At 47.9% G+C, this 23,618-nt stretch overlaps 1 protein-coding gene across 1 annotated transcript in view; it reads right to left on the minus strand.

The window, feature by feature from the left end:
- Positions 1–23,618, minus strand: part of LOC123732495 (protein jagged-1b-like) — a gene marked incomplete at both ends in the record, with an annotated part of 106,400 nt that overhangs the window by 2,145 nt on the left and 80,637 nt on the right. The window contains 7 exon segments of the mRNA XM_045711687.1: positions 5,073–5,204; positions 11,887–11,924; positions 11,927–12,001; positions 12,004–12,073; positions 12,076–12,141; positions 15,364–15,473; positions 23,353–23,466. Coding sequence (XP_045567643.1) covers positions 5,073–5,204; positions 11,887–11,924; positions 11,927–12,001; positions 12,004–12,073; positions 12,076–12,141; positions 15,364–15,473; positions 23,353–23,466 — 605 coding nt within the window.

Below are 23,618 nucleotides of genomic sequence, written 5' to 3' on the forward strand. Positions count from 1 at the left end.
CATCGCTGAACAGAGCTGAACAGAGCTCCACATCGCTGAACAGAGCTGAACAGAGCTCCACATCGCTGAACAGAGCTGAACAGAGCTGAACAGAGCTCCACATCGCTGAACAGAGCTGAACAGAGCTGAACAGAGCTCCACATCGCTGAACAGAGCTGAACAGAGCTGAACAGAGCTCCACATCGCTGAACAGAGCTGAACAGAGCTGAACAGAGCTCCACATCGCTGAACAGAGCTGAACAGAGCTGAACAGAGCGCCACATCGCTGAACAGAGCTGAACAGAGCGCCACATCGCTGAACAGAGCTGAACAGAGCTGAACAGAGCTCCACATCGCTGAACAGAGCTGAACAGAGCGCCACATCGCTGAACAGAGCTGAACAGAGCTGAACAGAGCGCCACATCGCTGAACAGAGCTGAACAGAGCGCCACATCGCTGAACAGAGCTGAACAGAGCGCCACATCGCTGAACAGAGCTGAACAGAGCGCCACATCGCTGAACAGAGCTGAACAGAGCGCCACATCGCTGAACAGAGCTGAACAGAGCGCCACATCGCTGAACAGAGCTGAACAGAGCGCCACATCGCTGAACAGAGCTCCACAGAGCTGAACAGAGCGCCACATCGCTGAACAGAGCTCCACAGAGCTGAACAGAGCGCCACATCGCTGAACAGAGCTGAACAGAGCGCCACATCACTCCAGATCAAAAGTAAGTTCGGCAAAACAGCCAGTGTATCTAATGTTTAACTATTACCCAGAGCATCGGGCAATGACACATGAAAAACACCTCACCTTCCCCATGACTCAGAGAGAATATCCAGGGAGAATAGACTGGGAGAATAGACTGGGAGAATAGACTGGGAGAATATCCAGGGAGAATAGACTGGGAGAATAGACTGGGAGAATAGACTGGGAGAATAGACTGGGAGAATATCCAGGGTGAATAGACTGGGAGGAGAATAGACTGGGAGGAGAATAGACTGGGAGAATATCCAGGGAGAATATCCAGGGAGAATATCCAGGGAGAATATCCAGGGAGAATAGACTGGGAGAATAGACTGGGAGAATAGACTGGGAGAATAGACTGGGAGAATATCCAGGGAGAATATCCAGGGAGAATATCCTGGGAGAATATCCTGGGAGAATATCCAGGGAGAATAGACTGGGAGAATAGACTGGGAGAATAGACTGGGAGAATAGACTGGGAGAATAGACTGGGAGAATAGACTGGGAGAATAGACTGGGAGAATATCCAGGGAGAATATCCAGGGAGAATAGACTGGGAGAATAGACTGGGAGAATATCCAGGGAGAATAGACTGGGAGAATATCCAGGGAGAATAGACTGGGAGAATAGACTGGGAGAATATCCTGGGAGAATAGACTGGGAGAATATCCTGGGAGAATATCCTGGGAGAATAGACTGGGAGAATAGACTGGGAGAATAGACTGGGAGAATAGACTGGGAGAATATCCAGGGAGAATAGACTGGGAGAATAGACTGGGAGAATATCCAGGGAGAATAGACTGGGAGAATAGACTGGGAGAATAGACTGGGAGAATATCCAGGGAGAATAGACTGGGAGAATATCCAGGGAGAATAGACTGGGAGAATAGACTGGGAGAATAGACTGGGAGAATAGACTGGGAGAATAGACTGGGTTTTAGAGTCACGAGCTCAGTACAGTAGACTAGATGTATTGAGGATAAGGGAGGGTTAACCAGGCCAGTACAGGTTAACCAGGTCAGTACAGGTTAACCAGGCCAGTACAGGTTAACCAGGTCAGTACAGGTTAACCAGGTCAGTACAGGTTAACCAGGTCAGTACAGGATAACCAGGTCAGTACAGTAGACTAGATGTATTGAGGATAAGGGAGTGTTAACCAGGCCAGTACAGGTTAACCAGGTCAGTACAGGTTAACCAGGTCAGTACAGGTCAGTACAGTAGACTAGATGTATTGAGGATAAGGGAGGGTTAACCAGGCCAGTACAGGTTAACCAGGCCAGTACAGGTTAACCAGGTCAGTACAGGTTAACCAGGTCAGTACAGGTTAACCAGGTCAGTACAGTATACTAGATGTATTGAGGATAAGGGAGGGTTAACCAGGTCAGTACAGGTTAACCAGGCCAGTACAGGTTAACCAGGCCAGTACAGGTTAACCAGGTTAACCAGGTCAGTACAGTAGACTAGATGTATTGAGGATAAGGGAGGGTTAACCAGGCCAGTACAGGTTAACCAGGCCAGTACAGGTTAACCAGGTCAGTACAGGTTAACCAGGTCAGTACAGTAGACTAGATGTATTGAGGATAAGGGAGTGTTAACCAGGTCAGTACAGTAGACTAGATGTATTGAGGATAAGGGAGGGTTAACCAGGCCAGTACAGGTTAACCAGGCCAGTACAGGTTAACCAGGTCAGTACAGGTTAACCAGGTCAGTACAGGATAACCAGGTCAGTACAGTAGACTAGATGTATTGAGGATAAGGGGAGTGTTAACCAGGCCAGTACAGGTTAACCAGGTCAGTACAGGATAACCAGGTCAGTACAGTAGACTAGATGTATTGAGGATAAGGGAGTGTTAACCAGGCCAGTACAGGTTAACCAGGTCAGTACAGGTTAACCAGGTCAGTACAGGTCAGTACAGTAGACTAGATGTATTGAGGATAAGGGAGGGTTAACCAGGCCAGTACAGGTTAACCAGGCCAGTACAGGTTAACCAGGCCAGTACAGGTTAACCAGGTCAGTACAGGTTAACCAGGTCAGTACAGTAGACTAGATGTATTGAGGATAAGGGAGGGTTAACTAGGTCAGTACAGGTTAACCAGGCCAGTACAGGTTAACCAGGTCAGTACAGGTTAACCAGGTCAGTACAGGTTAACCAGGTCAGTACAGGTTAACCAGGCCAGTACAGGTTAACCAGGCCAGTACAGGTTAACCAGGTCAGTACAGTAGACTAGATGTATTGAGGATAAGGGAGGGTTAACCAGGTCAGTACAGGTTAACCAGGCCAGTACAGGTTAACCAGGTCAGTACAGGTTAACCAGGCCAGTACAGGTTAACCAGGTCAGTACAGGTTAACCAGGCCAGTACAGGTTATCCAGGCCAGTACAGGTTAACCAGGCCAGTACAGGTTAACCAGGCCAGTACAGGTTAACCAGGTTAACCAGGTCAGTACAGGTTAACCAGGTTAACCAGGTCAGTACAGGTTAACCAGGTTAACCAGGTCAGTACAGGTTAACCAGGTTAACCAGGTCAGTACAGGTTAACCAGGTTAACCAGGTCAGTACAGGTTAACCAGGTTAACCAGGTCAGTACAGGTTAACCAGGTCAGTACAGGTTAACCAGGTCAGTACAGGTTAACCAGGTTAACCAGGTCAGTACAGGTTAACCAGGTCAGTACAGGTTAACCAGGTTAACCAGGTCAGTACAGGTTAACCAGGTCAGTACAGGTTAACCAGGTTAACCAGGTCAGTACAGGTTAACCAGGTCAGTACAGGTTAACCAGGTCAGTACAGGTTAACCAGGTTAACCAGGCCAGTACAGGTTAACCAGGCCAGTACAGGTTAACCAGGCCAGTACAGGTTAACCAGGTCAGTACAGGATAACCAGGTCAGTACAGTAGACTAGATGTATTGAGGATAAGGGAGTGTTAACCAGGCCAGTACAGGTTAACCAGGTCAGTACAGGATAACCAGGTCAGTACAGTAGACTAGATGTATTGAGGATAAGGGAGTGTTAACCAGGCCAGTACAGGTTAACCAGGCCAGTACAGGTTAACCAGGCCAGTACAGGTTAACCAGGTTAACCAGGTCAGTACAGGTTAACCAGGTTAACCAGGTCAGTACAGGTTAACCAGGTTAACCAGGTCAGTACGGGTTAACCAGGTTAACCAGGTCAGTACAGGTTAACCAGGTTAACCAGGTCAGTACAGGTTAACCAGGTTAACCAGGTCAGTACAGGTTAACCAGGTCAGTACAGGTTAACCAGGTTAACCAGGTCAGTACAGGTTAACCAGGTCAGTACAGGTTAACCAGGTTAACCAGGTCAGTACAGGTTAACCAGGTCAGTACAGGTTAACCAGGTTAACCAGGTCAGTACAGGTTAACCAGGTCAGTACAGGTTAACCAGGTCAGTACAGGTTAACCAGGTCAGTACAGGTTAACCAGGTTAACCAGGCCAGTACAGGTTAACCAGGCCAGTACAGGTTAACCAGGCCAGTACAGGTTAACCAGGTCAGTACAGGATAACCAGGTCAGTACAGTAGACTAGATGTATTGAGGATAAGGGAGTGTTAACCAGGCCAGTACAGGTTAACCAGGTCAGTACAGGTTAACCAGGTCAGTACAGGTCAGTACAGTAGACTAGATGTATTGAGGATAAGGGAGGGTTAACCAGGCCAGTACAGGTTAACCAGGCCAGTACAGGTTAACCAGGCCAGTACAGGTTAACCAGGTCAGTACAGTAGACTAGATGTATTGAGGATAAGGGAGGGTTAACTAGGTCAGTACAGGTTAACCAGGCCAGTACAGCTTAACCAGGTCAGTACAGGTTAACCAGGCCAGTACAGGTTAACCAGGCCAGTACAGGTTAACCAGGCCAGTACAGGTTAACCAGGCCAGTACAGGTTAACCAGGTCAGTACAGTAGACTAGATGTATTGAGGATAAGGGAGGGTTAACCAGGTCAGTACAGGTTAACCAGGCCAGTACAGGTTAACCAGGTCAGTACAGGTTAACCAGGTCAGTACAGGTTAACCAGGTCAGTACAGGTTAACCAGGCCAGTACAGGTTAACCAGGCCAGTACAGGTTAACCAGGTCAGTACAGGTTAACCAGGTCAGTACAGTAGACTAGATGTATTGAGGATAAGGGAGTGTTAACCAGGTCAGTACAGGTTAACCAGGCCAGTACAGGTTAACCAGGCCAGTACAGGTTAACCAGGTCAGTACAGGTTGAGGATAAGGGAGATCTTTCATGCTTTCCTTTGCATACATTATTTTCCATTTTCCTTACAGTCCACTTTGATTTGAACCCAAACCCCTGACAAACGTACACACACGTGACAGGACGTGACTTACGATGCTGAGATGGATCTCGTTGCTGGCGGAGGTGGAAGGGTCACAGGTTATGGAAACAGAATACTCAGAGGACACATTCTTGACCACGTACAGTTGTCTCAGCTGCTTACACACTGCCTCAACACTCAGACCCTGGAGAGAGAGAGAGAAACAGAGAGGGTTAGAGAGAGAGGGTTAGAGAAACAGAGAGAGAGAGGGTTAGAGAGAGAGAGGGTTAGAGAGAGAGAGGGTTAGAGAGAGAGAGGGTTAGAGAAACAGAGAGAGAGAGGGTTAGAGAGAGAGAGAGAGAGAGGGTTAGAGAGAGAGGGATAGAGAAACAGAGAGAGAGAGGGTTAGAGAGAGAGAGGGTTAGAGAGAGAGAGGGTTAGAGAGAGAGAGGGTTAGAGAGAGAGAGGGTTAGAGAAACAGAGAGAGAGAGGGTTAGAGAGAGAGAGAGAGAGAGGGTTAGAGAGAGAGAGAGAGAGAGAGAGAGAGAGAGAGAGGGTTAGAGAAACAGAGAGAGGGTTAGAGAGAGAGAGGGTTAGAGAGAGAGAGGGTTAGAGAAACAGAGAGAGAGAGGGTTAGAGAGAGAGAGAGAGAGAGGGTTAGAGAGAGAGAGAGAGAGAGAGAGAGGGTTAGAGAGAGAGAGGGTTAGAGAGAGAGAGAGGGTTAGAGAAACAGAGAGAGAGAGGGTTAGAGAGAGAGAGAGAGAGAGAGAGAGAGAGAGAGAGGGTTAGAGAGAGAGAGAGAGAGAGAGAGAGAGAGGGTTAGAGAGAGAGAGGGTTAGAGAGAGAGAGGGTTAGAGAAACAGAGAGAGTGAGAGAGAGAGAGAGGGTTAGAGAGAGAGAGACAGGGTTAGAGAAACAGAGAGAGAGAGGGTTAGAGAGAGAGAGAGAGAGAGAGGGTTAGAGAGAGAGAGAGAGAGGGTTAGAGAGAGAGAGAGAGAGGGTTAGAGAGAGAGAGAGACAGGGTTAGAGAAACAGAGAGAGGGTTAGAGAAACAGAGAGAGGGTTAGAGAAACAGAGAGAGAGAGAGAGAGAGAGAGGGTTAGAGAAACAGAGAGAGGGTTAGAGAAACAGACAGAGAGAGAGAGAGAGAGGTTTAGAGAAACAGACAGAGAGAGAGAGAGAGGGAGAGAGGTTTAGAGAAACAGACAGAGAGAGAGAAACAGAGAGAGAGTGAGAGAGAGGGAGAGAGGTTTAGAGAAACAGAGAGAGAGAGAGAGAGAGAGAGAGAGAGAGAGAGGGAGAGAGGTTTAGAGAAACAGAGAGAGAGAGAGAGAGAGAGAGAGAGAGAGAGAGAGAGGAGAGAGAGGTTTAGAGAAACAGAGAGAGAGAGAGAGAGAGAGAGAGAGAGAAACAGAGAGAGAGAGAGAGAGAGAGAGAGAGGTTTAGAGAAACAGACAGAGAGAGAGAGAGGGAGAGAGGTTTAGAGAAACAGAGAGAGAGAGAGAGAGAGAGAGAGAGAGAGGGAGAGAGGTTTAGAGAAACAGAGAGAGAGAGAGAGAGAGAGAGAGAGAGAGAGAGAGAGAGAGAGAGAGAGAGAGAGAGAACAGAGAGAGAGAGAGAGCGAGGGATACAGAGAGAGAGAGAGAGAGCGAGAGACTAACATCAGAACCCAAATATTTGAATCAGTTATAGAACCCATTTCCCTTTATGGTTGTGAGGTCTGGGGTCCGCTCACCAACCAAGAATTCACAAAATGGGACAAACACCAAATTAAGACTCTGCGTGCAGAATTCTGAAAAAATATCCTCTGTGTGCAACGTAAAACACCAAATAATGCATGCAGAGCAGAATTAGGCCGATACCCGCTAATTATCAAAATCCAGAAAAGAGACGTTAAATTCTACGACCACCTAAAAGGAAGCGATTCCCAAACCTTCCATAACAAAGCCATCACCTACAGAGAGATGAACCTGGAGAAGAGTCCCCTAAGCAAGCTGGTCCTGGGGCTCTGTTCACAAACACACCCCACAGAGCCCCAGGACAGCAACACAATTAGACCCAACCAAATCATGGGAAAACAAAAAGATAATTACTTGACACATTGGAAAGAATTAACAAAAAAACATAGCAAACTAGAATGCTATTTGGCCCTAAACAGAGAGGACACAGTGGCAGAATACCTGACCACTGTGACTGACCCAAACTTAAGGAAAGCTTTGACTATGTACAGACTCAGTGAGCATAGCCTTGCTATTGAGAAAGGCCACCGTAGGCAGACCTGGCTCTCAGGAGAAGACATGCTATGTGCAACACTGCCCACAAAATGAGGTGGAAACTGAGCTGCACTTCCTAACTTCCTGCCAAATGTATGACCATATTAGAGACACATATTTCCCTCAGATTACACAGATCCATAAAGAATTAGAAAAACCCGATGTTGATAAACTCCCATTTCTACTGGGTGAAATACCACAGTGATCCATCACAGCAACAAGATAAACTCCCATATCTACTGGGTGAAATACCACAGTGATCCATCACAGCAACAAGATGAACTCCCATATCTACTGGGTGAAATACCACAGTGTCCCATCACAGCAACAAGATGAACTCCCATATCTACTGGGTGAAATACCACAGTGATCCATCACAGCAGAAAGATAAACTCCCATATCTACTGGGTGAAATACCACAGTGATCCATCACAGCAGAAAGATGAACTCCCATATCTACTGGGTGAAATACCACAGTGATCCATCACAGCAGAAAGATGAACTCCCATACCTACTGGGTGAAATACCACAGTGATCCATCACAGCAGAAAGATGAACTCCCATATCTACTGGGTGAAATACCACAGTGATCCATCACAGCAGAAAGATGAACTCCCATATCTACTGGGTGAAATACCACAGTGATCCATCACAGCAACAAGATGAACTCCCATATCTACTGGGTGAAATACCACAGTGATCCATCACAGCAACAAGATAAACTCCCATATCTACTGGGTGAAATACCACAGTGATCCATCACAGCACCACAGTGTGCCATCACAGCAGCACAGTGTGCCATCACAGCAGCACAGTGTGCCATCACAGCAGCAAGATGTGGGACCTGTTGCCACAAGAAAAGGTCAATCAGTGAAGAACAAATACCATTGTAAATATCACCCATATTAATGTTTATTTAACTTGGATTGGAGTCCACCTGTGATAAATTCAATTGATTGGACATGATTTGGAAAGGCTCACACACCTGTCTATATAAGGTCCCACAGTTGACAGTGCATGTCAGAGCAAAACCAAGAGCTCAGGATTGCGTCGAGGCAAAGATCTGGGGAAGGGTACCGAATAATTTGTGCAGCATTGAAGGTCCCCAATAACACAGTGGCCTCCATCATTCTTAAATGGAAGAAGTTTGGAACCACCAAGACTCTTCCTAGAGCTGGCCGCTCGGCCAAACTGAGCAATCGGGGGAGAAGGACCTTGGTCAGGGAGGTAACCAAGAACCCGATGGTCACTCTGACAGAGCTCTAGAATTCCTCTGTGGAGATAGGAGAACCTTCCATAAGGACAACCATCTCTGCAGCACTCCACCAATCAGGCCTTTATGGTAGAGTGGCCAGACGGAAGCCACTCCTCAGTAAAAGGCATATGACAGCCCGCTTGGAGTTTGCCAAAAGGCATCTAAAGGACTCAGACCACGAGAAACAAGATTCTCTGGTCTGATGAAACCAAGATTGAACTGTTTGGCCTGAATGCCAAGCATCACGTCTGGAGGAAACCTGGCACCAACCCTACGGTGAAGCATGGTGGTGGCAGCATCATGATGTGGGGATGTTTTTCAGCAGCAGGGACTGGGAGACTAGTCAGGATCGAGGGAAAGATGAACGGCGCAAAGTACAGAGAGATCCTTGATGAAAACCTGCTCCAGAGCGCTCTGGACCTCAGACTGGGGCGGAGGTTCACCTTCCAACAGGACAACGACCCTAAGCACACAGCCAAGACAATGCAGGAGTGGCTTTGGGACAAGTCTCTGAATGTCCTTGAGTGGCCCGGACTTGAACCCGATCTAACATCTCTGGAGAGACCTGAAAATAGCTGTGCAGCGACGCTCCCCATCCAACCTGACAGAGCTTGAGAGGATCTGCAGAGAAGAATGGGAGAAACTCCCCAAATACAGGGGTGCCAAGCTTGTAGAGTCACACCCAAGAAGACTGAAGGCTGTAATCTCTGCCAAAGGTGCTTCAACAAAGTACTGAGGTAAGGGTCTGAATACTAATATAAATGTGATAAAAACATATATGTATTTTTTAAATATATTTCATTTATCTGTATTAAATTTTTTGTACTTTTACCCCTTTTTCTCCCCAATTGGTAGTTACTGTACAGTCTTAAGCCATCGCTGCAACTCCCCTACGGACTCAGGAAAGGCGTAGGTCGAAAGCCGTCGTCCGAAACACGACCCTGCCAAGCCGCACTGCTTCTTGACACACTTCTCACTTAACCCAGAAGCCAGCCGCACCAATGTGTCGGAAAAACAGGGTAGAGACTGCAGGCGACCAGGGTAGAGACTACAGGCGACCAGGGTAGAGACTACAGGCGACCAGGGTAGAGACTACAGGCGACCAGGGTAGAGACTACAGGCGACCAGGGTAGAGACTGCAGGCGACCAGGGTAGAGACTGCAGGCGACCAGGGTAGAGACTACAGGTGCCCAGGGTAGAGACTACAGGCGCCCATGGTAGAGACTACAGGTGCCCAGGGTAGAGACTACAGGTTCCCATGGTAGAGACGTCAGGCGACCAGGGTAGAGACTACAGGCGACCAGGGTAGAGACTACAGGCGACCAGGGTAGAGACTACAGGCGACCAGGGTAGAGACTACAGGCGACCAGGGTAGAGACTACAGGTGCCCAGGGTAGAGACTACAGGTGCCCAGGGTAGAGACTACAGGCGACCAGGGTAGAGACTACAGGTTCCCATGGTAGAGACGTCAGGCGACCAGGGTAGAGACTACAGGCGACCAGGGTAGAGACTACAGGAGCCCATGGTAGAGACGTCAGGCGACCAGGGTAGAGACTACATGCGACCAGGGTAGAGACTACAGGCGACCAGGGTAGAGACTACAGGCGACCAGGGTAGAGACTACAGGCGACCAGGGTAGAGACTACAGGCGACCAGGGTAGAGACTACAGGTGACCAGGGTAGAGACTACAGGTTCCCATGGTAGAGACTACAGGTGACCAGGGTAGAGACTACAGGTTCCCATGGTAGAGACTACAGGCGACCAGGGTAGAGACTACAGGCGACCAGGGTAGACTACAGGCGACCAGGGTAGAGACTACAGGCGACCAGGGTAGAGACTACAGGCGACCAGGGTAGAGACTACAGGCGACCAGGGTAGAGACTACAGAAATTTGCCAGCTCACTAAATATGTCCACAGTTAGAGACAGAAAGGTAATACGAACAAAAACCAAGAAGCTGAGTTGAGAATGAGGAGAGGGGGACCACAGAGGATGAGGAGAGAGGGGGACCAGGGGATGAGGAGAGAGGGAGACCAGAGGATGAGGAGAGAGGGGGACCAGGGGATGAGGAGAGAGGGGGACCAGAGGATGAGGAGAGAGGGGGACCAGAGGATGAGGAGAGAGGGGGACCAGAGGATGAGGAGAGAGGGGAACCAGAGGATGAGGAGAGAGAGGGGAACCAGAGGATGAGGAGAGAGGGGGACCAGAGGATGAGGAGAGAGGATGAGGAGAGAGGGGGACCAGAGGATGAGGAGAGAGGGGGACCAGAGGATGAGGAGAGAGGGGGACCAGAGGATGAGGAGAGAGGGAGACCAGAGGATGAGGAGAGAGGGGGGACCAGAGGATGAGGAGAGAGGGAGACCAGAGGATGAGGAGAGAGGGGGACCAGAGGATGAGGAGAGAGGGGGACCAGAGGATGAGGAGAGAGGGGGACCAGAGGATGAGGAGAGAGGGGGACCAGAGGATGAGGAGAGAGGATGAGGAGAGAGGGGGACCAGAGGATGAGGAGAGAGGGGGGACCAGAGGATGAGGAGAGAGGGGGACCAGAGGATGAGGAGAGAGGGGGACCAGAGGATGAGGAGAGAGGGGGACCAGAGGATGATGAGAGAGGGGGGACCAGAGGATGAGGAGAGAGGGGGACCAGAGGATGAGGAGAGAGGGGGACCAGAGGATGAGGAGAGAGGGGAACCAGATGATGAGGAGAGTGGGGGACCAGAGGATGAGGAGAGAGGGAGACCAGAGGATGAGGAGAGAGGGGGACCAGAGGATGAGGAGAGAGGGGGACCAGAGGATGAGGAGAGAGGGAGACCAGAGGATGAGGAGAGAGGGGGACCAGAGGATGAGGAGAGAGGGGGACCAGAGGATGAGGAGAGAGGGGAACACGTTCTCTAGCCGGTCAGTAGAGTTGGACTGGAACACGTTCTCTAGCCGGTCAGTAGAGTTGGACTGGAACACGTTCTCTAGCCGGTCAGTAGAGTTGGACTGGAACACGTTCTCTAGCCGGTCAGTAGAGTTGGACTGGAACACGTTCTCTAGCCGGTCAGTAGAGTTGGACTGGAACACGTTCTCTAGCCGGTCAGTCAGTAGTAGCTAGTTAGCTCCTCCCTCCACTCTGAGAACTTCATCTATCAGTTGACTGCTCATATTGAGTTAGAGAGCAGAACGGCCGGGCCGAGAGCCGAACGGCCGGGCCGAGAGCAGAAAGGTGGAGGAGGAAAGGGAAAGTGATCTCTGGCTTCCTAGGGCAAAAGTAGTGCACTATATGGAATAGGGGGCCTAGGTTAGAGAGCGTCTGAGCTGCTGAGTAGAAGGGTAGTAGGGAAGAAAAGAGGGCAATTCATCTCTCTACTCTGACTCACCTTGGGCATGGTCTCTTTGGTGAACATAAGTGTTACGCGGCACAGCCGTCGTCATGGTAACCGGAGCTTGGGTGGCATTTGTTGGGCGGTGGGGAGGAGGGGTGGCACTCCCCTGACCCAGACACGGCCGGATGAAACACTGCTCCTCCCTGATTGGTACACAGCTCTGACCAGACAGACACCGGCCCCACCTCCTCCGTTACCCTGACCTTTAACCCCACCGCTGACTCGGCAGGACCTAAGACCACACCACATCTGAAATCAAATCAATTGATGAATCAATGAATCAATACATCACGTCTGTAACACCAAAAATATCTAAATGTGAGATGTAGGAGAGAATAGACACATGTATTCAAGACACCAGGGTTACAAAATTCCAGTAACTTTTCCCAACAATGCCAGGTTTTCCAAAATCCCAGTTGGAGGATTCCTGGAATCAGGGGGAATTATCAGAGGGAATCCTCCAACTGGGATTTTGGAAAACCTGGCATTGTCCAGCAACTTTTCCCAACAATGCCAGGTTTTCCAAAAATCCCAGTTGGAGGATTCCCTCTGATAATCCCCGATTCCAGGAATCCTCCAACTGGGAACTCAACGAGGATTTCTGGAAAACCTAGAACTTTTTGGGGAATGGTAGTTGAGTTTTGCAGCCCTCTAAGATACATCTACCGTTGAAGTCGGAAGTTTACATATAAGTTTAGGTCAGTTAGGATCACCACTTTATTTTAAGAATGTGAAATGTCAGAATAATAGTAGAGAGAATGATTTATTTCAGCTTTTATTTCTTTCATCACATTCCCAGTGGGTCAGAAGTTTAAGTATTTGGTAGCCTTCCACAAGCTTCCCACAATAAATTGGGTAAATTTTGGTCCGTTCCTCCTGACAGAGCTGGTGTAACTGAGTCAGGTTTGTAGGCCTCCTTACTCGCAGACACTTTTTCAGTTCTGCCAACAAATTTTATATAGAATTGAGATCAGGGATTTGTGATGGCCATTCCAATACCTTGACCTAGTTGTCCTTAACTTCTTTGGGATAGGGGGCAGTATTTTCACGGCCGGATAAAAAACGTACCCGATTTAATCTGGTTACTACTCCTGCCCAGAAACTAGAATATGCATATAATTAGTAGATTTGGATAGAAAACACTCTAAAGTTTCTAAAACTGTTTGAATGGTGTCTGTGAGTATAACAGAACTCATATGGCAGGCCAAAACCTGAGAAGATTCCATACAGGAAGTGCCCTGTCTGACAATTTGTTGTCCTTCTGTTGCATTCTATCGACATTACAGCATCTGTGCTGTAACGTGACACTTTCTAAGGCTTCCATTGGCTCTCTAAAGCCGCCAGAAAGTGGAATGGGGTGTCTGCTGTCTCTGGGCAAAGTACAACAGCTCTGTTTGTAAGTGGTCAGCCTGGGGACAGTGAGACTGAGATGCGCATTCACGAGACTTTTCAATTATTTTTCATTCAGCCTTTGAATGAATACAACGTTGCCCGGTTGGAATATTACCGCTATTTTACGAGAAAAATCGCATAAAAATTGATTTTAAACAGCGTTTGACATGCTTCTAAGTACGGTAATGGAATATTTGTAATTTTTTTGTCACGAAATGCGGTCGCGCATTACCCTTCGAATAGTGACCTGAACGCACAAACAAAACAGAGGTATTTGGATATAACTATGGATTATTTGGAACCAAAACAACATTTGTTGTTGAAGTAGAAGTCCTGGGAGTGCATTCTGACGAAGAACAGCAAAGGTAATCCAATTTTTCTAATAGTAATTCTGAGTTTAGTGAGCCCCAAACTTGGTGGGTGTCAAATTAGCTAGCCTGTGATGGCCAAGCTATGTACTCAGAATATTGCAAAATGTGCTTTCGCCGAAAAGCTATTTTAAAATCGGACACCGCGATTGCATAAAGGAGTTCTGTATCTATAATTCTTAAAATAATTGTTATGTATTTTGTCAACGTTTATCATGAGTAATTTAGTAAATTCACCGGAAGTTTTCGGTGGGTATGCTAGTTCTGAACATCACATGCTAATGTAAAAAGCTGGTTTTTAATATAAATATGAACTTGATTGAACAAAACATGCATGTATTGTATAACATAATGTCCTAGGAGTGTCATCTAATGAAGATCAAAGGTTAGTGCTGCATTTAGCTGTGGTTTGGGTTTATGGGACATATATGCTTGCTTGGAAAATGGCTGTGTGATTATTTGTGTCTATGTACTCTCCTAACAATCTAATGTTTTGCTTTCACTGTAAAGCCTTTTTGAAAATCGGACAATGTGGTTGGATTAACGAGAGTCTTATCTTTAAAATGGTGTAAAATAGTCGATTGTTTGAGAAAATTGAATTGTGGTATTTTAGTTGGTTTTGTATTTCGCGCCGTGCGATGCCATTGGCTGTTGGCTAGGGGTTTTGTGAAGTGCACCAGTCCCTCTTGCAGCAAAGCACCCCCACAACATGATGCTGCCACCCCCGTGCTTCACGGTCGGGATGGTGTTCTTTGGCTTGCAAGCCTCCCCCTTTTTCCTCCAAACATAACGATGGTCATTATGGCCAAACAGTTTTATTTTTGTTTCATCAGACCAGAGGACATTTCTCCAAAAAGTACGATCTTTGTCCCCATGTGCCGTTGCAAACCGTAGTCTGGCTTTTTTATGGTTGTTTTGGAGCAGTGGTTTCTTCCTTGCTGAGCGGCCTTTCAGGTTATATCGATATAGGACTCGTTTTACTGTGGATATAGATACTTTTTTACCTGTTTCCTCCAGCATCTTCACAAGGTCCTTTGCTGTTGTTCTGGGATTGATTTGCACTTTTCGCACCAGAGTACATTCATATCTAGGAGACAGAACGCGTCTCCTTCCTGAGCGGTATGACGGCTGCATGGTCCCATGGTGTTTATACTTGCGTACTATTGTTTGTACAGATGAACGTGGTACCTTCAGGCGTTTGGAAATTACTCACAAGGATGAACCAGACCTGTGGAGGTCTACAATTTCTTTCCTGAGGTCTTGGCTGAATCTTTAGATTTTTCCATGATGACAAGCAAAGAGACACTGAGTTTGAAGGTAGGCCTTGAAATACATCCACAGGTACACCTCCAATTGACTCAAATGATGTCAACTAGCCTATCAGAAGGTCCTAAAGCCATGACATCATTTTCTGGAATTTTCCAAGCTGTTTAAAGGCACAGTCAACTTTGTGTATGTAAACTTCTGACCCACTGGAATTGTGATACAGTGAATTATAAGTGAAATAATCTGTCTGTAAACAATTGTTGGAAAAATTACTTTTGTCAGGCACAAAGTAGATGTCCTAACCGACTTGCCAAAACTATAGTTTGTTAACAAGAAATTTGTAGAGTGGTTGAAAAACGAGTTTTAATGACTCCAACCTAAGTGTATGTAAAGTTCAACTGTAGGTAAAGGTAATAAAGGTAAGAGAATAAGCGTAGGTACGTACTCTAGTACAGGTAATCTTCCCATTAAAGCACTGGCAGGTGTTGCAGTCATCATCCCACTGGGCTAAATCAGGGGTGACACGACTGTTCCCTGAGCACGGTCTCCCTGTCACTGGAACACACATACACAAGACTTAACACGCAGTACATGTCATCTCTACTGACTGTGTGTGTGAGAGCATGAGAGAGTGACTGAAAGAGAATGACTGAAAGAGAGAGTTACTGAAAGAGAGAGTTACTGAAAGAGAGAGTGACAGAGAGTGACTGAAAGAGAGAGTTACTGAAAGAGAGAGCGAGTGAGACAGAGAGTGACTGAAAGAGAGTGACTGAAAGAGAGTGACTGAAAGAGAGAGTTACTGAAAGAGAGAGTTACTGAAAGAGAGAGTTACTGAAAGAGAGTGACAGAGAGTGACAAAGAGAGAGTGACAAAGAGAGCGAGTGAAAGAGAGAGTGACTGAAAGAGAGAGCGAGTGAAAGAGAGAGTGACTGAAAGAGAGAGCGACTGAAAGAGAGTGACTGAAAGAGAGAGCGAGTGAAAGAGAGAGCGAGTGAAAGAGAGAGCGACAAAGAGAGAGCGACGAGAGAGCGACAAAGAGAGAGCGACAAAGAGAGAGCGACTGAAAGAGAGAGCGAGTGAAAGAGAGAGCGACTGAAAGAGAGAGCGACAAAGAGAATGACTGAAAGAGAGAGCGACTGAAAGAGAGAGCGACTGAAAGTGAGAGTGACTGATAGAGAGAGCGACAAAGAGAGAGCGACAAAGAGAGAGCGACAAAGAGAGAGCGACAGAAAGAGAGAGCGACTGAAAGAGAGAGCGACTGAAAGAGAGAGCGACTGAAAGAGAGAGCGACTGAAAGAGAGAGCGACTGAAAGAGAGAGCGACAAAGAGAGAGCGACAAAGAGAGAGCGACAGAAAGAGAGAGCGACTGAAAGAGAGAGCGACTGAAAGAGAGTGACTGAAAGAGAGTGACTGAAAGAGAGTGACTGAAAGAGACAAAGAGAGTGACTGAAAGAGAGAGTTACTGAGAGAGTTACTGAAAGAGAGAGTTACTGAAAGAGAGAGCGAGTGAAAGAGAGTGACAGAGAGTGACAAAGAGAGTGACTGAAAGAGAGTGACTGAAAGAGAGAGTTACTGAAAGAGAGAGCGAGTGAAAGAGAGGAAAGAGAGAGTGACAAAGAGAGAGGATAAAGAAGAGCGACTGAAAGAGAGCGACTGAAAGAGAGAGCGAGTGAAAGAGAGAGCGGAGTGAAAGAGAGAGCGAGTGAAAGAGAGAGCGACAGAAAGAGAGAGCGACAGAAAGAGAGAGCGACAGAAAGAGAGAGTGACTGAAAGAGAGAGCTACAGAAGTGAGAGAGTGACTGAAAGAGAAGAAGCGAGTGAAAGAGAGAGCGACAGAAAGAGAGAGCGACAGAAAGAGAGAGCGACTGAAAGAGAGAGCGACAGAAAGAGAGAGCGACTGAAAGAGAGAGCGAGTGAAAGAGAGAGCGAGTGAAAGAGAGAGCGAGTGAAAGAGAGAGCGAGTGAAAGAGAGAGCGACTGAAAGAGAGAACGACAGAAAGAGAGAGCGACTGAAAGAGAGAGTGACTGAAAGAGAGCGACTGAAAGAGAGAGCGACTGAAAGAGAGAGCGACTGAAAGAGAGAGCGACAGAAAGAGAGAGCGACAGAAAGAGAGAGCGACAGAAAGAGAGAGCGACTGAAAGAGAGAGCGACTGAAAGAGAGAGCGACTGAAAGAGAGTGACTGAAAGAGAGTGACTGAAAGAGAGTGACTGAAAGAGACAAAGAGAGTGACTGAAAGAGAGTTACTGAAAGAGAGAGCGAGTGAAAGAAAGAGTGACAGAGAGTGACAAAGAGAGTGACTGAAAGAGAGAGTTACTGAAAGAGAGAGTTACTGAAAGAGAGAGCGAGTGAAAGAGAGAGCGAGTGAAAGAGAGTGACTGAAAGAGAGTGACTGAAAGAGAGTGACTGAAAGAGAGAGTTACTGAAAGAGAGAGTTACTGAAAGAGAGTGACAAAGAGAGAGTGACAAAGAGAGCGAGTGAAAGAGAGAGTGACTGAAAGAGAGAGCGAGTGAAAGAGAGAGTGACTGAAAGAGAGAGCGACTGAAAGAGAGTGACTGAAAGAGAGAGCGAGTGAAAGAGAGAGCGAGTGAAAGAGAGAGCGACAAAGAGAGAGCGACAAAGAGAGAGCGACAAAGAGAGAGCGACAAAGAGAGAGCGACTGAAAGAGAGAGCGAGTGAAAGAGAGAGCGACAAAGAGAGTGACTGAAAGAGAGAGCGACTGAAAGAGAGAGCGACTGAAAGAGAGAGCGACTGAAAGTGAGAGTGACTGAAAGAGAGAGCGACAAAGAGAGAGCGACAAAGAGAGAGCGACAGAAAGAGAGAGCGACTGAAAGAGAGAGCGACTGAAAGAGAGAGCGACTGAAAGAGAGAGCGACTGAAAGAGAGAGCGACAAAGAGAGAGCGACAAAGAGAGAGCGACAGAAAGAGAGAGCGACTGAAAGAGAGAGCGACTGAAAGAGAGTGACTGAAAGAGAGTGACTGAAAGAGAGTGACTGAAAGAGACAAAGAGAGTGACTGAAAGAGAGAGTTACTGAGAGAGTTACTGAAAGAGAGAGTTACTGAAAGAGAGAGCGAGTGAAAGAGAGTGACAGAGAGTGACAAAGAGAGTGACTGAAAGAGAGTGACTGAAAGAGAGAGTTACTGAAAGAGAGAGCGAGTGAAAGAGAGTGACAAAGAGAGAGTGACAAAGAGAGCGAGTGAAAGACAGAGCGACTGAAAGAGAGAGCGACTGAAAGAGAGAGCGAGTGAAAGAGAGAGTGAAAGAGAAGCGAGGTAAGAGAGACGACAATGAAAGAGAAAGCGGCTAGAAGAAGAGAGGAGATGAGAGTGACTGAAAGAGAGACGTGAAAAGAGTGACTGAGACAAAGAGTAGTTACTGAGAGAGTTACCGAAGAGTAGCGAGCGAAAGAGGAAGCCGTTAAGAGCGTAACACAAAGAGAGACATAAAAGACAGGACAAAGAGATGCGACAGAAAGTGAGGAGAAAGATTGAAGAGGAGACTAGAGACACAGAAAGAGAAAGAGAACCGAAAGAGACGACTGAAAGAAGAGCGACTGAAAGAGAGAGCGACTGAAAGAGAGAGCGACTGAAAGAGCGACTGAAAGAGAGAGCGACAAGAGAGAGAGCGACAAAGAGAGCGACAGAAAGAGAGCGACGAAGAGAGCGACTGAAAGAGAGTGACTGAAAGAGAGTGACTGAAAGAGACAAAGAGAGTGACTGAAAGAGAGAGTTACTGAGAGAGTTACTGAAAGAGAGAGTTACTGAAAGAGAGAGCGAGTGAAAGAGAGTGACAGAGAGTGACAAAGAGAGTGACTGAAAGAGAGTGACTGAAAGAGAGAGTTACTGAAAGAGAGAGCGAGTGAAAGAGAGTGACAAAGAGAGAGTGACAAAGAGAGCGAGTGAAAGACAGAGCGACTGAAAGAGAGAGCGACTGAAAGAGAGAGCGAGTGAAAGAGAGAGCGAGTGAAAGAGAGAGCGAGTGAAAGAGAGAGCGACTGAAAGAGAGAGCGACAGAAAGAGAGAGCGACAGAAAGAGAGAGCGACTGAAAGAGAGTGACTGAAAGAGAGTGACTGAAAGAGAGTGACTGAAAGAGACAAAGAGAGTTACTGAGAGAGTTACTGAAAGAGAGAGCGAGTGAAAGAGAGAGCGAGTGAAAGAGAGCGACAAAGAGAGAGCGACAAAGAGAGAGCGACAAAGAGAGAGCGACAAAGAGAGCGACTGAAAGAGAGAGCGAGTGAAAGAGAGAGCGACAAAGAGAGCGACAGAAAGAGAGAGCGACAGAAAGAGAGAGCGACAGAAAGAGAGAGCGACAGAAAGAGAGAGCGACTGAAAGAGAGAGCGACAGAAAGAGAGAGCGACAGAAAGAGAGAGCGACTGAAAGAGAGAGCGAGTGAAAGAGAGAGCGAGTGAAAGAGAGAGCGAGTGAAAGAGAGAACGACAGAAAGAGAGAGTGACTGAAAGAGAGAGTGACTGAAAGAGAGCGACTGAAAGAGAGAGCGACTGAAAGAGAGAGCGACTGAAAGAGAGAGCGACAGAAAGAGAGAGCGACAGAAAGAGAGAGCGACAGAAAGAGAGAGCGACTGAAAGAGAGAGCGACTGAAAGAGAGTGACTGAAAGAGAGTGACTGAAAGAGAGTGACTGAAAGAGACAAAGAGAGTGACTGAAAGAGAGTTACTGAAAGAGAGAGCGAGTGAAAGAAAGAGTGACAGAGAGTGACAAAGAGAGTGACTGAAAGAGAGAGTTACTGAAAGAGAGAGTTACTGAAAGAGAGAGCGAGTGAAAGAGAGAGCGAGTGAAAGAGAGTGACAGAGAGAGCGAGTGAAAGAGAGAGCGACAAAGAGAGAGCGACTGAAAGAGAGAGTGACTGAAAGAGAGTGACTGAAAGAGAGAGCGACTGAAAGTGAGAGCGACTGAAAGAGAGAGCGACTGAAAGAGAGAGCGACTGAAAGAGAGAGCGACTGAAAGAGAGTGACTGAAAGAGAGTGACTGAAAGAGAGTGACTGAAAGAGACAAAGAGAGTTACTGAGAGAGTTACTGAAAGAGAGAGCGAGTGAAAGAGAGAGCGAGTGAAAGAGAGCGACAAAGAGAGAGCGACAAAGAGAGCGACTGAAAGAGAGAGCGAGTGAAAGAGAGAGCGACAAAGAGAGCGACTGAAAGAGAGAGCGAGTGAAAGAGAGAGCGACAGAAAGAGAGAGCGACTGAAAGAGAGAGCGACTGAAAGAGAGAGCGACAGAAAGAGAGAGCGACAGAAAGAGAGAGCGACAGAAAGAGAGAGCGACAGAAAGAGAGAGCGACTGAAAGAGAGAGTGACTGAAAGAGAGTGACTGAAAGAGAGTGACTGAAAGAGAGTGACTGAAAGAGACAAAGAGAGTGACTGAAAGAGAGTTACTGAAAGAGAGAGCGAGTGAAAGAAAGAGTGACAGAGAGTGACAAAGAGAGTGACTGAAAGAGAGAGTTACTGAAAGAGAGAGTTACTGAAAGAGAGAGCGAGTGAAAGAGAGAGCGAGTGAAAGAGAGTGACAGAGAGAGCGAGTGAAAGAGAGAGCGACAAAGAGAGAGCGACTGAAAGAGAGAGTGACTGAAAGAGAGAGTGACTGAAAGAGAGTGACTGAAAGAGAGAGCGACTGAAAGTGAGAGCGAGTGAAAGAGAGAGCGAGTGAAAGAGAGAGCGACAAAGAGAGTGACTGAAAGAGAGAGCGACTGAAAGTGAGAGTGACTGAAAGAGAGAGCGACTGAAAGAGAGAGCGAGTGAAAGAGTTGGGATGGGCATATTTAATTGAATATCCGCATATCATTTCATTTCCAAACGAACGTTAGTAGAGAAACACTTGTGAGACAGTATTCATTATTTGAGAACTTTTGTTAGGTAGCAATTTTAACAATGAAAACGCTTTGTCTAAATGAAATTGTCCATGATGTTACATTGTTACACACAAGGATATAACTGCAAAAATAGTGGAAACACTTCCAGAATCTATGCCAAGATGAATTGAAGCTGTTCTGGCTCATGGTGGCCCAACTCCCTATTAAGCCACGTTATGTTTCCTGTTCCATGACATTTGAAACCCTTAACTTAATAAAACAACAAACTTCAGAATGTAGCGTTTCTGTAGCCTATGGTGCGCTGGCCTCCTGCTGCTAAAGACGTCGCTGACCTCCTGCTGCTAAAGACGTCGTTGAGCTCCTGCTGCTAAAGACGTCGCTGAGCTCCTGCTGCTAAAGACGTCGCTGACCTCCTGCTGCTAAAGACGTCGCTGACCTCCTGCTGCTAAAGACGTCGCTGACCTCCTGCTGCTACAGACGTCGCTGACCTCCTGCTGCTACAGACGTCGCTGAGCTCCTGCTGCTAAAGACGTCGCTGACCTCCTGCTGCTACAGACGTCGCTGACCTCCTGCTGCTACAGACGTCGCTGAGCTCCTGCTGCTAAAGACGTCGTTGACCTCCTGCTGCTACAGACGTCGCTGACCTCCTGCTGCTAAAGACGTCGCTGACCTCCTGCTGCTAAAGACGTCGCTGACCTCCTGCTGCTACAGACGTCGTTGACCTCCTGCTGCTACAGACGTCGCTGAGCTCCTGCTGCTAAAGACGTCGCTGACCTCCTGCTGCTACAGACGTCGCTGAGCTCCTGCTGCTAAAGACGTCGCTGAGCTCCTGCTGCTACAGACGTCGTTGAGCTCCTGCTGCTAAAGACGTCGCGTGGCTGTCTCTGAGCTCCGGGCACTACAGACGTCGCGTGGCTGTCTCTGAGCTCCGGGCACTACAGACGTCGCGTGGCTGTCTCTGAGCTCCGGGCACTACAGACGTCGCGTGGCTGTCTCTGAGCTCCTGCTGCTACAGACGTCGCGTGGCTGACGTTGAGCTCCTGCTGCTACAGACGTCGCGTGGCTGACGTTGAGCTCCTGCTGCTACAGACGTCGCGTGGCTGACGTTGAGCTCCTGCTGCTACAGACGCCGCGTGGCTGACGTTGAGCTCCTGCTGCTACAGACGTCGCGTGGCTGACGTTGAGCTCCTGCTGCTACAGACGTCGCGTGGCTGACGTTGAGCTCCTGCTGCTACAGACGTCGCGTGGCTGACGTTGAGCTCCTGCTGCTACAGACGTCGCGTGGCTGACGTTGAGCTCCTGATGCTACAGACGTCGCGTGGCTGACGTTGAGCTCCTGCTGCTACAGACGTCGCGTGGCTGACGTTGAGCTCCTGCTGCTACAGACGTCGCGTGGCTGACGTTGAGCTCCTGCTGCTACAGACGTCGCGTGGCTGACGTTGAGCTCCTGCTGCTAAAGACGTCGCGTGGCTGACGCTGAGCTCCTGCTGCTGTCGTTGAGCTCGTGGCTGTCATTGTTTACAGTTGCGCACTGTAAATGTATGTAGTTACTGTAAATGTAGCCTTTAGTTCTGAGGGCGCAGAAAGTGATCATTTTATTTTCAAGCTCATTTTCTCTCTCATGGGCTATAGGCAGGCCCGGAGACACGAGGGGGGCAATGCCCCTTTAGTTGGAATATTATGCCCCCTCAATTTTGTATCCCTATTCTGCCCCGGTCTGGCTACGGGTTGTGTTACTCCTGCCGCCAGTCCTGGCTACGGGTTGTGTTACTCCTGCCGCCAGGCCTGGCTACTGCTGTTAGCCTAGGCTACGGTTAGCCAGAAGGTACCGGAATAGCACCCTGAAAACAACTGTACACCGTCTGCCGTTAGCCTAGGCTACGGTTAGCCAGAAGGTACCGGAATAGCACCCTGAAAACAACTGTACACCGTCTGCCGTTAGCCGGTGTACAGTCGTTTTCGGGGTGTTTTCAGGGTGTTATTCCGGTACCTTCTGGCTAACCGTAGCCTAGGCTAACAGCAGACGGTGTACAGTTGTTTTCAGAGATCCTATGACAGAGAGAGATCGTGACCTAGTGTTTTCAGAGATCGTGAGCTAGTGTTTTCAGAGATCCTATGACAGAGAGAGATCGTGACCTAGTGTTTTCAGAGATCGTGAGCTAGTGTTTTCAGAGATCCTATGACAGAGAGATTCGTGAGCTAGTATTTTCAGAGATCCTATGACAGAGAGAGATCGTGAGCTAGTGTTTTCAGAGATCCTATGACAGAGAGAGATCGTGACCTAGTGTTTTCAGAGATCCTATGACAGAGAGATCGTGAGCTCGTGTTTTCAGAGATCCTATGAAAGAGAGAGATCGTGAGCTAGTGTTTTCAGAGATCGTGAGCTCGTGTTTTCAGAGATCCTATGACAGAGAGAGATCGTGAGCTAGTGTTTTCAGAGATCCTATGACAGAGAGATCGTGAGCTCGTGTTTTCAGAGATCCTATGACAGAGAGAGATCGTGAGCTCGTGTTTTCAGAGATCCTATGACAGAGAGAGATCGTGAGCTAGTGTTTTCAGAGATCCTATGACAGAGAGAGATCGTGAGCTAGTGTTTTCAGAGATCCTTACCGTCCTGACAACGTGGTCCTGATCGGTCTTGGGGACACAGGCAGTGGAAGCCATTGATTTCATCAACACAGGTTGCACCAAAGGCACATGGCGAGGACTGGCATTCGTTGATATCTGACACACACACACACACACACACACACACACACACACACACACACACACACACACACACACACACACACACACACACACACACACACACACACACACACACACACACACACACACACACACGAGACTCATATTATAGCAGTCAGGAACGA

The sequence above is a fragment of the Salmo salar genome, unplaced genomic scaffold, assembly GCF_905237065.1.
Source record: "Salmo salar unplaced genomic scaffold, Ssal_v3.1, whole genome shotgun sequence".
NCBI lineage: Eukaryota > Metazoa > Chordata > Actinopteri > Salmoniformes > Salmonidae > Salmo > Salmo salar.